The following is a 16339-nucleotide window of genomic DNA, read 5'->3' as shown; positions in this document are numbered from 1 at the left end:
TGAAGACCCATCTATTCAGCAAGTCTTACTACAAAGATCAACCAATGTGAATATACATAAATCTCCACACGTAGTTAGAAATGTCTTATAATATCTGCTTGTCATACTACTATCAAGTCTTATCATTATCATGTTACCAAAAATTTTCTGTAATACTAAATGCCTATTTGTCTATTATATTTCCACTATCCATGATGTATTATAAGCCACATTGAGCCTGCAAAGAGGTGGGAAAATGTGGGATACAAATGCAATAAATAAATAAATACAAACTTTTAAATGCCCAGTTGGGTATATATGCTAATCTCAACTTTTTTTAAATGTTTCAGACACATCCATCTATTTATTCCCATGATATAACTAAATTCTATGATTCTGTCTCACTGTATTTTAAAATGTAAGCCACACTGGATCCAACTTTGCTTGGGATGTGTGATATAAATATATATATATAAAAAAATCCTTTCTCCTCCACATTTCAAGACGTTGCCTATCCTGCTGGATAGTGATGGCACAAGGAAAGGAAGTTTGGATCCCTTGTTAAAGTGGACTAGATAGACTCACTTCCACTCTACTACTACTACTATTACTATTTAGCATTTCTATAGCGCTACAAAGCAGAATGGGACAGCAAAGAGTAGATAGGAATGGTTTGAGGGGTAGGGAATGGGGGAGGGGAATCGGGAGGAGTTTGGTGGGGAGGCACTTTTAGAATGCATATTCTTTCATGTTAAAGGCGGATTAAGGGGAGGGGGATTCTAGGCTGGAGGGATTCCTTTTTGATGGAGGTTATGCTGTTTGTTTTTGTGTGTCTCTGCGTAAGGGAGTGGGATGACTCAGAGGGTTGTTCCTTCCCCGCCCGCTTTCTCCCTTCTTGAGCACACCCCCCCGAGCATTGCATCTTTTACCTTCTCTTCTGCCCGTCTTCTCCCTCCTGCGCAGCACCGGCGATTCAGCAGCCTTCTGCCAGCGTCGGCGCCTCTTCTCAGGCGTGTCCCGCCTCGGCGGAAAACAGGAAGTTGCAATAGAGTAGGCAGTACACCGGTGCTGCGCAAGAGGGAGAAGACGGGCAGAAAGCAGCGATAGGACTCAAGACGGAGGGAGCAGAAAAAAAATTATTGGCACAGGGCGCATAGGCGCCATTTTTTCGAAACAGCTGTTTGGGCCCCTGCACCCCACCTGGCTACGCTTCTGAATAGAACAGATGGTCAACTGCTGACATATCTCGTACCTTGAAATGTCTTACATGGCTGTGCTGTAACTTTCATCAACAAGTTAATTTTCCAATGAGTCATGATTTCTGAAGAGTAATGATGATGTGTCAATTGATTACCAACCAATGAAAGGAAGAAGGCTGAAGCCTAATTTGAGCCATTCCTGAGAAATCCTACTGCTAAGTGGGTACAGGAGCTGCTCCGCACTGGCCTTTGCTTGCATTAATACTCAATTTGTGTGTGTTTTATTCTCTAGACCTCTCCTGGGGATGGAAGACAAGAACCGGTGGGTCCTCCAACTTGGGTGGTGGTGTCCCAGGTGGTCAAAGAGAGAAACACTACCATTAACATGAGTCTTATTAAAATTTAGTTTTCCCATAGAGCAGAAGAAAGGGGGACCAGTCCACATCCAAAACATGCCTACGATCCCGGAGTTCATATGTCATTTGCTACATATTCACAACGCCCCATATTTTACAATCCAATCAGGATCTTCTCCCAAGAGCATTCCAAATGCAGAAGTAATTATAGGTGTATTAGTAATCTGTAGTTCGATTGTGATGACTTGTTTCCAAAAATGTAGGGACTAGTCTACCAAATGTGTTTCACCATTTGGTTTTACTTTTGAAAGGATTCTCTGATGCAATGTGAGGTTTACTACTAATTAGTCATTTCTATAGTGCAACTGGATGTAGGCAGTGCTGTACATATCATATGCAGGTAGTTTCTTTGTCCTTAAAGGGCTCGGAATCTAAGTTTGTGTACCAGGGACAATGGAGGATCAAAGACTGCTGAACTAACCATTAAGCTGCTCCTCTCATCAAAGCTATACCACATTTACTACATGTAAATAGTTTCAGTTATGGGGCAACTTTGCACATCTAATCTAATGTAGGCATTTCTTTCTGCTTTACCTGAAAAGGCTCAAGACAGATTACAGATTGTAAGCAATGGGACAAATTCCATTGAATAAACAATGAATCCATTTAGTCAACAGACCTACATCAGACTACAAAATCCTTCAGATACTGAGTAAACAGAATCGTTTTCAAAGCCTTTCTAAATGTAGTACAGCAAGTAATATTTCTAATATCTCTAGGTAATTTGTTCTGTAACTCTGCTCCTCTACCAATTATTGTTCTATATCTGATAATTATCTTACGACAAATAAACAAACGTGGAATCTTCAACCTCGTTTCTTGCACTGAACTTAGATTACTAGAAATGGAGCAGAATGAAACCCCATTAGAAAGGGACTCGGGGTCCAACTCATGTAAAAATTTGTGAACATATAATAACAGCTTAAAATGAATTCTAGCTTGAACTGGAGGCCAGTGCAATTTAAATCAAATAAAGTATGACGTGGTCAATGAATTTGCCTCCACAAATCAACTTGGCAGCTGCATTTTGCACGTGCTGTTAAGCGCTGAATAGAAGAATCAGGTAATCCAAGCAAGACTATATTACAGTAGTCTACTCGATGGGTTATTGTAGCCTGCAATACCGTTCTTCAATGTGACTGTTCCAGAAAAGGCTTAATTCTATGGAGATGTTTGAGTTTTAAAAAAGATTTCTGAACAATTTCATTAATATGGGCTTTCATGCTCAAAGTAGAGTCCACTGTTACCCCCAAGATTTTCATAACGGTCTGAAGTGAAATCTCAGCATCTGACAATTTTACTGTCATGCCTGGTATCACCACATCTTTGCCCCAACCCACAAAATATTAATTTTACCGGGATAAATCTTTAAATCGTTCACTAGCATCCATCGAGAGATATGACGAAAGATGTCATCAATGCGGCAGTCTGAACTGCTATGGATTTACAGCCTGTCTCACTAACACAGACTGCTCAATAATTACCGTGGATTCTTTTGGATTCGTAATAAGTAAATGAAAACCTTTATTAGAGGAGCTAAATTCTACAATGATTAGGATATATACAATGGTTAAGACATATAAAATGATTAGCTGTATAAACAATCATTACATCACTGGTCTCTACATTTAAGCAATGCCAATAGTTCTTAGACCAGGAAAGAAACAATACATACACTATACATAAAACATCACTGGTCAGGAAGCTCAGGCTCTTATCTCATCAGCTGGGAGGTCCGTTACAGCGAAGGCTCAAAGTCTCCTTACAACCATGAACAAACCCTCTGCACAGCACATCTGCTCACAGATGAACCCTGACTCTGCTGTGACAAGCCCTCCCTTTTTATTAGGCTCTTAGCTCATGTCCAGAGCTAAGAAAAGTTACATAATGCTTCTAAGGAAAATTACAGAATGCTTCTCTGCTTAGGTCTGTGGGAGCATGGTCACATCCTTTCCCAAGTCCAGGTGGCCAAGCTGGGCCTGGGAAATAAGTGCCATCCTCCCCTTCACATACCAAATTATTTAGAGCTGTGTCTTATCTTCTGCATTCCAACTTATTTTTGTATTTACAAGAAAAGTTACTTTCAGTCAAAGACAGAGTTGAAAAACAATCTTTAAAATTCACTTCCATTACACAGTCTCTTGAAAAGTATATTATCACAGGAAATACCAACATCAACAGCATAAGAAAAGTAATTTATCTCAGCCGAGGACAATAACTGATGGAACTCACTCAAGTAGACATTAACTAGGCTAGGGGACGATGGGGAACCTGAGGGACACCCTGGTCAATATTCCATGAGTAAGAAAGAGATCCATTCCAAGCTACCTGTAGATTACGGTGTTGCAAAAACCCTGCAAACCACTTATAGAAAGTATCTGACACTCCCAAACAAGATAATCAAATCAAAAGAGTGTCATGATTTACTAAGTCAAAGGCCACTGACAGATCTAACTGCCTTTGTCTAAATTACATCTTAGGTCTGTCAATAATGCTAATAGCACTGTTTCTGTGCTAAAGTCAAGGCGGAGACCCAACTGTCTAATAGATGATGCTGGTGTAAATAATCCTGTAATTGTATCCCAAGTACTGCCTCAGGTCTATAATTTAAGAATTGTTTAGAATCTAATGTTGGTCCCTTCAATAAAGGGGTTAACACAATATAACCCAATGGAACAAGCATGTTCCTTCCTTTAAAAGCTGATTCACTAAGGCCCCCTTTGATCAAGCCGTGGTAATGCCGACAAAGCTCATTCACTATGAGGCAGCTGTATATTCCTTACTATACTAGGCCTGTAATGTGGGTCTGCTGGCCCTCAGTATTCCTTGCTTTGCTGTCGTCAGCATATTTTTAGTTCCTTCCTGCAGCTCCATGTAAGCTACAGTGCTTTCTCAGTAAATGCAAAGTACATGTTACATGTCAAGGTGACTCTTAGGAGGAACTGAGGCTATGCGGCCCATATATGGCAGATACACATGGATATAACCTTGGTGGTGATGAGAGACTGAGGACCCTGCAGAATCCAAGATGTTCTAATGGAAATATGTGTTCAGAGAGGAAGGACACCAGGTGTTTCATACTACTTATTTGTTAGCTGGTTATCCACGCTGTGATCACGCTTTCCTGATAAGGAATTAGCCAATTGCCACAAAGTGTGCATATGAACACAAGAGGAGAGGATGATACAATGTAGTAAATTGCCATTTATGAATATATATAAAAAATAACAGAATATTACAGGAAAATCCATATATGATCCCAAGTTAGTTTAGGAGAAATCACATGATTTAGGAGAAACGAAACTTACAACAGTATATATGTGATGGCTAGGAAGGTTTTTGCTGAGCAGTTTTGTTATTCAGTCTGTGCGTCTGGCTACTGGGTGACAACCTGCTCCAGAGAGAACAATTATTTTGTATTGGCTTAGTGAGATACCAATATTGATTTTTACTGGTTGCGCCTATATCTAAGTCTGATTATCTCTCTTATTCCAGCCTCTAGGGCTAAAGTGTTTTCCCCTCCTCAGGGGTAAGGGACAGGATTACACACAGTCTCTGGAATGGCTTGATAAAAGGGGGCATGTACGGGCAACTTATCAAGCTGTGTTTGAACATTTCTTTCAGTCAAGCGATGGGAAATATTTCTATAGCTTATTGCCACATTTTCATGGTTTCTCTCTGCCTTTCTTGATACTGGAGGATCTCTCTCTCCATGCAATTCATAAAGTAATCGCTCAGGACTGACACCTCTATAATCAATGTTAATGTTTTTTATTGGTCAGGATGGGGATATTCCAGGTTATCATAACCTCTGTTTTCCTCAATTTTTTTCAGGATCATGATTCCGATTCTTTTCTGGTACACTTATCTTCTATTTTTATATATTTATAAGAATTTAATCGTCCATTGCACAGTGATGCTTCTAGGCAGTTTACACTGCACTGTGAAGTATACTTTCTAGCTGAAGCCTTTACCACACTTACCCCCGTTTACAAAGCCAAGCTACTGACTCTCGGTGTAGTAATACTGACACAGCCCATTCACTTTGAATGGGCTGGATCTATATTGCCAGGCAGCTTTGTTTATGAGGGGGGGGGTTAATACATATAGGGGTTCCTTTACTAAGGTGCACTACTGGATTTAAGCGCATGCTAAAATGCCCCTAGGAATATAATGTGCATGAGCATTTAACACGCTCTAAATTAGTGCACTTCTAGCTAAAGTTTTTACCACACTCAGTACATACATATAGTTTCACTCATGGCAATTTCTCCAGATGAGTTAGTTTTCCACATACTATGACAAGAATAAACCTCACTCCTAGGCCAGGGTATGTGGAGTAGGATCTCAAGTTTACTGCTAACATTCGCAGTACCCTGGCCTAAGAGTGAGGTTCATTCCTGTCATAGTATGTGGAAAATTAACTCATCTGGAGAAATTGCCATGAGTGAAACTATATGTAAGTTTACTGCTAACACTCAGTACCTGTAAGTTGTTTCAGTCTTGTGTGGGTTTTCTGAAGTGTGTGGTCAGTGTTTGCTTCCTACTAAAAGCTTTTGCCATGAATAACATAGAAATCACTTCTCTCCTGTGTGGATTCTCTGGTGTTTGGTCAGTGCTCCCTTCTCATTAAAACTTTTACCACACTCAATGCATGAAAATGGTTTCACTCCTAAATGGTTGTTTTGGTGTCTTCTAAGTTTTGCTTTCTGAATGAAACTTTTACCACACTCACTACATGTAAATGGTTTCTCCCCTGTGTGGCATCTCTGGTGTTTGGTCAGTGTTCCCTTCTCAGTAAAGCTTTTACCACACTCACTACATGTAAATGGTTTCTCCCCTGTGTGGCATCTCTGGTGTTTGGTCAGTGTTCCCTTCTCAATAAAGCTTTTACCACACTCACTACATGTAAATGGTTTCTCTCCTGTGTGTTGTCTCTGGTGTCTGTTCAGTGTTCCCTTCTCAATAAAGCTTTTACCACACTCACTACATGTAAATAGTTTCTCTCCTGTGTGGAGTCTCTGGTGTTTGGTCAGTGCTCCCTTCTCAATAAAGCTTTTACCACACTCACTACATTTAAATGGTTTCTCTCCTGTGTGGAGTCTCTGGTGTATGGTCAGTGCTCCCTCCTTAATAAAGCTTTTACCACAGTCACTACATGTAAATAGTTTCTCTCCTGTGTGGAATCTCTGGTGTTTGGTCAATGCTCCCTTCACAATAAAGCTTTTACCACACTCACTACATGTAAATGGTTTCTCTCCTGTGTGGAGTCTCTGGTGTATGGTCAGTGCTCCCTTCTCAATAAAGCTTTTACCACACTCACTACATGTAAATGGTTTCTCTCCTGTGTGGCGTCTCTGGTGTGTGGTCAATTTTTCCTTTCTAGTAAAGATTTTACCACACTCACTACATTTAAATGGCTTTTCTCCTGTGTGGATTCTGTGGTGTACGGTCAAATATCCCTTTCTACTAAAGATTTTACCACACTCACTACATTTAAATGGCTTCTCTCCTGTATGGATTTTCTGATGTGTGATCAGTCTTACCTTTTTACTAAAGCTTTTACCACACTCACTACATGGAAATAGCTCAATGCTGTGGATTCTCTTGTGTGTTGTGAGGTGTTCTTTCTGACTGAAGCTTTTATTACAGTCTGTACAGGTAAATTGTTTCATTTCAGTGTCAGTTTTCGGGTGGTCTCTGAGACTGTCTGTAGTGAAGCTTTTACCAAGCTCAGTAGATGTAAATGGTTTCACTGCTGAACGAAGTCTCTTGCAATTTGTGAGGTTTCCTTCCCAACAAGCTGTATAAGTGTCTGATTCCTCACCCGTTTGAGTTTTTTGATGATCTGTGGCTGCTTCCTCTTGACTAAAGCGTTTCTGACATTCAGCACTTGAAACTGATCTCTGTCCTTGGTGGAATTTTGCATTTTTTGTAAAATATTCTTCCTTCTTGGAGTTTTTCTCACTTCCAGGACATGAAGATGTTCTCTCATCAGTGATGTTTTTCTTATATTTTAAAATGTCTGCTTTGTTTGTAAAGCTTTTCCCATGCTCTGTACTTGTACACATTCTAGTTTCTTTATTAGTTTTCTTGGGTTGCATTAGCTGTTTCTTCCTACTGAAACCTTTCCCACATTCAGAACCTGTAAAATGTTTCTCTTTTATGACTGTTTTCTGTTGTCCCTTTAGTTCTCTCTTTTGACTGACATTTTTCCCACTGTCTGTACATGTAGACGGTCTCTCTTCAGTATCAGATCTGTGATGTGATTTTAGATCGACATGATTGCTGAGGAATATTTCACAAAGATCACAGGTACAGCTTTGATCTCTCTTCTGGTTTCTCTCCTCTTCCCCTGTCTGTTTGAGATTACTGGTACTGTTTTCACACAGAGCTGAGCCTCCTGGTGAAGGTTTTTGTTTATTTTGATTGTTTCCCTTTTCTCCCCAGTCAGAACAGGAATAAGTCTGCTCGTTCTCTCTTTCTGATAACATCTTTTCCCCTTCAGGCTTCTCACTGACCTTCTCTGTATTACTATTTTCAGGCTCCTCTTTTTCTAAAGAAAAAAACAGCATTAAAAGACATAAAAAACAAAGCTACAATCCAAACGTATCATAGGCATAAAAGCAGCAATAATGAGTCAGTAAATGGACAAACAATCCACCTAAAGCCATCTAGGTACATATTTTATATATACAGTGCACATTATTTAAGAGCACGTCGGATAAGCGCATGCTCTGTTTAACTGCATGCCGTACTTTGGTCCCGTTTTTGGCGCCATCAATTTCTATGGGGACAAACTTCGGTTTAGCGCACCACTGATAAGTGCAAGATTCACTTATATGCATGGTTCAAGACCGCTCCTCTGCAGGAAAGACTCCGCATAAGCGCGCGCAAGGAATATGGAGGCCGATTGGTGCCTGACAACCAACGAGATTTCAAATTTATCGCCTCTTCAACTGCGACAGGCAGAATAAGCAAAAGAATGTTGTTAGAGTGTACACTGGAGCCGTCGTCGTCGCCGCGGCAGAACTGTAAGACTTTAACACTGGCTGAACGAATAGAAGTTCTTAAAAAATTAGAAAACAAACAAAGTCAAGCATCTATTGCTAAAGAATATGGTGTCAATCCCAGTCAAATTTCACGTGTCTTGAAGCAGAAAGATCAGCTTCTGGAAGACTGGCAAAACAATACAAATCCACACAGGAAACGTAAACGGGCGGGAAAAGCTGAGTAGGTAAAAGATGCTCTTCTTCGGTGGTTTTCTCGAGTCAGGAGCAGACAGTTTCCTGTCAGTGGTCCACTGCTTATGGAGAAAGCTAACCAGCTAGCTGAAAGTCTTGGACTAACTGAATTCAAAGCCACTGTTGGATGGTTGGAAAGATGGCAGGAGAGGAACAACATAAAATTCAAGAAACAGCATGGTGAGAAACAAGACACTGATGACTTTGGTGCTGAAAATTGGGTTGTTTCTCTTCCTACCATCTTGAACGAGTTTGCACCTCGTCACATTTTCAATGCTGACGAAAACGGTCTCTACTGGTGAGCGATTCCTGATGGAACACTTGCATTCAAACATGCCAAAACTACTGGAGGAAAAACGTCGAATGACTGACTGACAATCCTCCTTTGCTGCAATATGGATGGGAGTGAGAAGTTGGAACCCCTCGTCATTGGAAAGAGCAAACACCCCCGTTGCTTCAAGAAAGTTAAGCGACTTCCTGTGTCATACGAGGCTAACGCATATTCATGGATGACTGGGAAAATTTGGAAGCAGTGGCCAAAGAAGTTATACACTAGAATGCGGGCACAAAAGCGTCAGATTTTGTTGCTTTGTGATAATTGTGCCGCACACAGGGATGATGTCAGGCTGTCTAATGTCAAGGTGGTCTTCCTGCCACCAAACACTACCTCTCTGATCCAACCTATGGATCAGGGCATAATAGCCAATTTCAAACAACATTACGTCGTCTGCTGAGTGTTATGGATGACCAGACTGGCAAGGATAAACGTGCTGTTGAACTGGCTCGTAATCTATCACTGTTGGATTCCCTACATATGCAGACAGAAGCCTGGAATCATGTAACACAGGCAACCATTGTGAACTGCTACAAGCGGGCAAGCTTTGTTAATGATGTGGAGAGGTGCAGCTGTTGCAAATGCGTCAGATGAAGAGGTTATTGACATCCCAGCCGGTGTTACTGAAGAGGAGTTTCATCACTACGTAGCTGTTGATTACGATCTACAAACAGCTGAAGACAGCACTGGTGTCGAGATATGCGCCTACACGCAGGCAACAACGGCTGATGAAGAAACAGATGACATGAGCAGCGAGGCACATGCTGACGAAATTCAACAACCTCCTCCTGTCACTTTTGCAAGAGAGCTGAAGAGTCTCAACACCGTGCGGGCCTATCTGGAGGCCACTGGATGTCAGTGCTATGACAGTTTTCACCGTCAGGCAGATGCAGTCTACGGAACTTACAGACCCAATAGCGTACAGAGGACTATAACTGATTACTTCAAGTAAGCCTTACGTCAGTTAACGGAGACTGTAGAACGTCAGTACCGTACATATGTTTATCAGATGTCAAGCTTCTTTGGGTAACAATGGTTAAGTGCACGCTCCGGTTAACTGCATGCATTTCTTTGGTCCCAGACCCTTGCACTTAAGCGGATTGCACTGTATATATTTTTTGGGGGGGTGGTGGTGGTGGGGGAGAGGTTATGTGTTTTTTGTTTTTAGTTATGTGCATAGGGTATTGTAAGAAGATTCTTATATCCCTTTATTTGTGTTTATCTTTAAGGGGATTGTTTGTCCATTTTACAATTTATAATTTTACTCCTGAATGTCAAAACATGTTGGGCTGACGAACTAATAGAAAAAGTACTTTGGACTTAGAGTTTCCACTACTTATAAGGTTGTTTGCATTTCTTAAAGGATTTTAAGAAACAATTACTGCCTCGTCATACTTGAAAGGTATTATAAGTACATAAGTATTGCCATACTGGGACAGACCAAGCCCCGCATCCTGTTTCCAACAGTGGCCAATCCAGGTCACAGATACCTGGCAAGATCCCAAAAAAGTAGAAAACATTTTTTTTTTTTTTTTTTTTTGGTTTTTCAATAAATTTATTTATATATTTTGCAAAATCTTACAAAACCAGTTTAAAACATCACTTTTCTCCAAAATATAACATTCTAATACACATATATAATCTCCTTTTCCACTGTGTTACCTATCAACTGTTCTCTAGCTTTTCGCCCCCCCATCCCCCCCCCCTCCCCACCCTCCCCCCTCCCCCTCTTGCTAAGCATGTGGCATTAGGATTTCACAGATCTTTCTTTCCAGGCTGTGTAAGAATCCCAAGTCTTTAGGTACTTCGCCATACATCCTGTCCTTATAGCTGTGAGTTTAGACATTAAATGAATATAGTCCAATTTTTCCAATACAGTAGATATATCCGGCAGTCTCAACTTCCTCCATGCTGCTGCTAGTACTAGTTTGCCCGCCACAAATGTCTGGGTAGCAAATTGATGTATATGCCGTGGTACCTTGGGCGGTCGAAGATGTAGCAGACAGTACTCCATTTTCTGTTGATATGGTATGGCAGTCACTGAACTGATAAAGTCTATAATACTTGCCCAGTATCTTTGTGCATATGTACATGACCACCAAACATGAAACATATCCCCATCCTCTCCACATTCTCGCCAACAACTTGCCGAATTTAATCTAAACATTTTAGCCAAACGGGCGGGTGTATAGTACCAGCTATATAATATTTTATGTCCATTTTCCACCATCTTGCTGGACACCGATACCCGAAGTAAGGATTTAAACATCTGTGTCCATTGTGGGGGGTCATATGTTGTTCCTATTTCTAATTCCCATTTTCTTGTATAATGCTCCACTGGATTCTCCTTTGCCAACAGAGCTCCATGGAGTCTAGTAATACTCCCTCGACCACCCCCACCCGTCATTCCCTTCTCCAGCTGTGTTTCTGTTAACTCCAGTTCCTCCCCCGCGGTTCGTTTGAGAAAAGTTTGCACTCTATGGTAATGAAAGGCCTGTAGCGGGGAGAGCCCATAATCCTGACACAACTCCTGATATGTGGGGATCGTCTCCTCATTACACATTTGTCCCAATTCACATAATCCCAATTCCTCCCAATCTTTATATATTCTATCATATCTGCCCCAACCAAATTGAGGAGCAAATCTAAGGTAAGTGTGTTGAAAATAGATGCGTTCTGGAAAGAACTGTTCCCTGATCTTGCTCCAGACAGTCAAAGGCCACCGTATGAGAGAGGGGCTTCTTTTAATCACCTCCCTAAGTGTACTTTTAGGCAACCATAGAATCGCTTTAAGTGGATATGCTCTCAACCAATGTTGTTCTATGCTAACCCATAATTTCTCTGTACTCTGGTACCAATTAGCTAGTAGTCTAAGGTGTGCCGCGCAGTAGTATTCATAAAATGACGGAACTCCCATCCCTCCTTTATCTCGGGGTTGATACATTGTATCCCTCCTCACCCTCGGTGGTCTCTTTCTCCAGATAAAGGAAAAAACTCTACCCTGTAAGAAAACATTTTTTGCTGCTTATCCTAGAAATAAGCCGCGGGTTTTCCCCAAGTCCATTTTAATAATGGTCTACGGACCTTTTCTTTCGGAAGCTGTGCAAACCTTTCTTAAACCCCGCTAAACTAACTGTTTTTACTACATTTACACGCCCACACTACCGAGCGCTACTTACATTTGTAAAATGCCCCCTTAGTAATACACAAACCCCTTTACATTCCCTCGATGCAGAAAATACAACATATCACCAGAAATGCAGATAGAATACATTATCTCACTCAAGTTGATATTTAAAAGCTCCTTTTGGTCTTTCCACATAGGCGTAAGAATAGCCATCGAGTCCTGATCCTGTCTCCAACGGTGGCCAGTCTGGTCACAAGTGCCTGGCAGATCCCAAAAAGTGGATCTATTTCTCATGGTTCATTTTCCACAGACGAGCAATGGCTCTGCCAAGTCTACCTGACTAAAAATGTTTTTTTTTTTTTAGTTACGTTTGTACCCCGTGCTTTCCAATCATGGCAGGCTCAATGTGGCTTACATATGCAGGTACTTATTTGTACCTGGGGCAATGGAGGGTTAAGTGACCTGCGCAGTGTCACAAGGAGCTGTACCTGAAGGGGGAATTGAACTCAGTTCCTCAGTTCCCCAGGCCAAGAGTCCACCACCTTAACCACTAGGCCACTCCTCCTCTTCTGAACCCCTCTATCACAGTTCCTTTGACCACATCCTCTGGTACAGTCCAAAGCTTAATTATGCGCTGTAGGTAAAACAACCTTTTTACGTTCTCTTAGTCTTCCGTGGCGGGCGTCATGTTGTGGTTGTTCGGGTCTTGCCGTGTTTGAATAAATGTAATCGACGTTTCATTTATTGTACTGTGGCTTTTTATTTTTATGTTTTTATTTTTTACAATTAATATGTAAGTTTTTACTACATCATTTATCAATAGAAATAAAACAAAATAAAACATGGAAAAGAAAATAAGATGATACCTTTTTTATTGGACATAACTTAATACATTTCTTGATTAGCTTTCGAAGGTTGCCCTTCTTCCTCAGATCGGAAATAAGCAAATGTGCTAGCTGACAGTGTATATAAGTGAAAACATTCAAGCATTACTATGACAGTCTGACAGGGTGGGAGGATGGGGGTGGGTCGGAGGTATGCATGGGGACATCAAAGCATATCATTGATATTCTAACAGGATGGGTGTGGATAGGTGAGGGATGGCGTGATCAACAGAGACATACAGCTTTATGGTTTATAATGGGCTAGGAACCCCAGATCCTTGTTAAGTCCTTTCTGTTGGGTGTTAAAATATTCAATCATTCTGACTTCAAAGGTCTTACGTTCTTGTATGGTTTTAAAGTTACCTTTGAGGATTCTCACTGTGAAATCACTGGTACAGTGTCCTGGTCCTGTAAAATGTTGACCAACAGGTGTGGGAACCCTACTGGCACCAGCATTGTTCATGTGATGTCTATGTAAATTGAATCTTGTCTTAAGCATCTGGCCTGTTTCTCCAATATAGCATCCTTCGTTACATTTTTTGCACTGAATGATATATACCACATTGGAAGATGAGCAAGTGAAAGATCCCTTTATGTTGAATATCTTTCCTTTGTGGATGACTTTGGGGTCCTGTGAAATATTTTGGCATAGTTTGCAACTGGATAAATTACAGGGAAGTGTGCCCTTCTGTTCCTTTTCAGTCTGTGATGGAAGTTTACTTCTGATTAGCTTGTGTTTTAAGTTGGGTGGCTGTACTAATAATGTTAATGCTTTATTTGTATGTATAGACCCCAGACACAGACACTTTGCTGAAACACAGGCCGTGCCAGGTCCTTCAATAAACTTTGCTTCCTTCTACCTAAGGCTTTGCCTGTCAGGTCCATCCATGGTCCATTTGACTTCTGTTGTGTTGTTTGGTTTCTGTTGCTGACTCCCTCTTGCTCGCTTGCATTGTATATAGAGTGGGTCACCTCGCCATCGCTCATTATCCAGCTTATTTTCGAAAGACGCCCATATTTCGACCCAAATCGGGAGATGGGCGTTTTCCTCCCGTGGGCGTCCAAATCGGTATAATCGAAAGCTGATTTTGGGTGTCTTCAACTGCAATCTGTCGTGGAAACGGCCAAAGTTGGCAGGGGCGTGTCGGAGGCGTGGTGAAGGCGGGACTGGGGCGTGCTTATCGGCCGAGGAGAGATGGGCGTCCTCGGCCGATAATCGAAAAAAGAAAGGCGTTTTTAGCGTGAATTTGGGTCACTTTTTTTGGACCCTTTTTTTTCACGAACAAGTCCCAAAAAAGTGCCCTAAATGACCAGATGACCACCAGAGGGAATCGGGGATGACCACCCCTGACTCCCCCAGTGGTCACTAACCCCCTCCCACAAAAAAAAAAAGAACTTTAACAACTTTTTTTTCCCAGCCTGTATGCCAGCCTCAAATGTCATACCCAGCTCCATCACAGCAGTATGCAGGTCCCTGGAGCAGTTGTTAGTGGGTGCAGTGCACTTCAGGCAGATGGACCCAGGCCCATCCCCCCCTACCTGTTACACTTGTGGTGGTAAATGGGAGCCCTCCAAACTGCCCCCCAAACCCACTGTACCCACATCTAGGTGCCCCCCTTCAGCTATAAGTGCTATGGTAATGGTGTAGAGTTGTGGGGAGTGGGCTTTGGGGGGGATTTGGGGGGCTCAGCACCCAAGGGAAGGGAGCTATGGACGTCTGAGGTAGTTTGCTTTGTTTTTTTAATTGTTACAAGTGCCCCCTAGGGTGCCCGGTTGGTGTCCTGGCATGTCAGGGGGGACCAGTGCACTACGAATCCTGGCCCCTCCCACAACCCAATGCCTTGGATTTGGTCGTTTTTGAGCTGGGCGCCTTTGGTTTCCATTATCGCTGAAAAATGATACTGCCCAGCTCAAATCCACACAAATCCGGTGCATTTGCCCGGCACAAACCGTATTATCGAAAAAAAAAGATGGACGCCCATCTTTTTCGAAAATACGGTCTGTCCCGCCCCTTCACATACCCGTTCTCAGAGATAGACGCCCATGGAGATGGGTGTTCGCGTTCGATTATGCCCCTCTATGTCACCCAAGGCATCTTGCACTGAGACTCACCCACTGCCAGTCACTCCTTAATGTGATTGAGTGTTACCGTGGTGCCCAGGTTCCTGGCTCTTAGTCACCTTGGCTCCCGGTGGTCAGACCTGGTAGCTGCTGTGAACTGATGGTTTACCGTTTCCCATGTTCCAGAAGATATGCTGGTCCGGTCCGGATCTTTCAGCCTTCCAGATTGTTTTGGGAGTTTTTTGGAACTCTCTTGTATGCTGCCTTTATTAACCACCTGGGAAGGTCTCTAGTTTGCCTTGCAACAGAGGTCCTCAGAGGAGTTTCCTTTGGTGAGAGTTTGTTGCAGTGCTGCTGTGATATTTCATGATTCTGGCTTTGACCCTGCATGTCCCCTGGTTTATTCTTCTGTCTGCTGCCCGCCCTGACCCGGCTTGTTTTCTGATTTATTTTGCTGCTTGCTGCCTGCCTGGAACCCCGGTGTGTTTTCTGGAAGTTTCCTACTGTTCGCCAGCCAGCTGCTGTTTCCTGCAGTTCTGCCTTTCAGCCCTGTCTGGTAAGTCCTGTCGGCCGCCTGCACTCAGGGGCTCAACTCCTGAGGAACGGTGACTAAGCACAGGTGAAGTTTGGGCTGAATTCCTGCCCTGCTTGCTCCAGCTTGAGTTGCCTCAGCTGCAGTCTCCCCCTGGTAGTTCCAGTCCTGGATTGCTGGTACGTCTGTTTTGCCTTGTCTGTGTTTGAGTGATTCTCCTGCCGCAGCCCATGGGCTCACTAACCCCGAGGTTCCGCGAGAGACGTGACATTGAGAAGGGATTTTAACAGGGGGAATAAGAGGAAATCCTTACCTAGAGACATCAGAGTCTCATAATTCTCCTTCATCACCTCCCTGTAAAGTTCCTTCTGCCCTTCATCTAAATACTCCCACTCCTCCTGGGAGAAAGAGACAGTGATGTCCTCAAACGTCACCTGCATCTGAAACACAAACCAGAAACACAGTCAGGGACACAGGGAGGTGCTCAGAATGCATTAGATTTCAGCTCCTGACATGTTACCTCCCTCTTGCCTTTGTTTTGGGGTTGTAGCTGCACATATTTA

At 42.4% G+C, this 16339-nt stretch overlaps 1 protein-coding gene across 1 annotated transcript; it reads right to left on the bottom strand.

Annotated features, from left to right (window-relative positions):
* Positions 1-5021: 5021 nt before the first annotated feature.
* Positions 5022-16125, bottom strand: LOC115463139 (oocyte zinc finger protein XlCOF6-like). Its single transcript, XM_030193382.1, has 2 exons — positions 16090-16125; positions 5022-8150 (listed from the first exon to the last, which is right to left on the bottom strand). The coding sequence occupies exons 1-2, from the start codon at positions 16121-16123 to the stop codon at positions 6172-6174; spliced, it is 2013 nt and encodes a 670-aa protein (XP_030049242.1). The 5' UTR covers positions 16124-16125; the 3' UTR covers positions 5022-6171.
* Positions 16126-16339: the final 214 nt, after the last annotated feature.

Source organism: Microcaecilia unicolor, chromosome 1 (assembly GCF_901765095.1).
Source record: "Microcaecilia unicolor chromosome 1, aMicUni1.1, whole genome shotgun sequence".
NCBI classification, from domain to species: domain Eukaryota; kingdom Metazoa; phylum Chordata; class Amphibia; order Gymnophiona; family Siphonopidae; genus Microcaecilia; species Microcaecilia unicolor.
The sequence above is the reverse complement of the archived record's forward strand: the minus strand, read 5'-3'. Positions and strand labels throughout refer to the sequence as shown.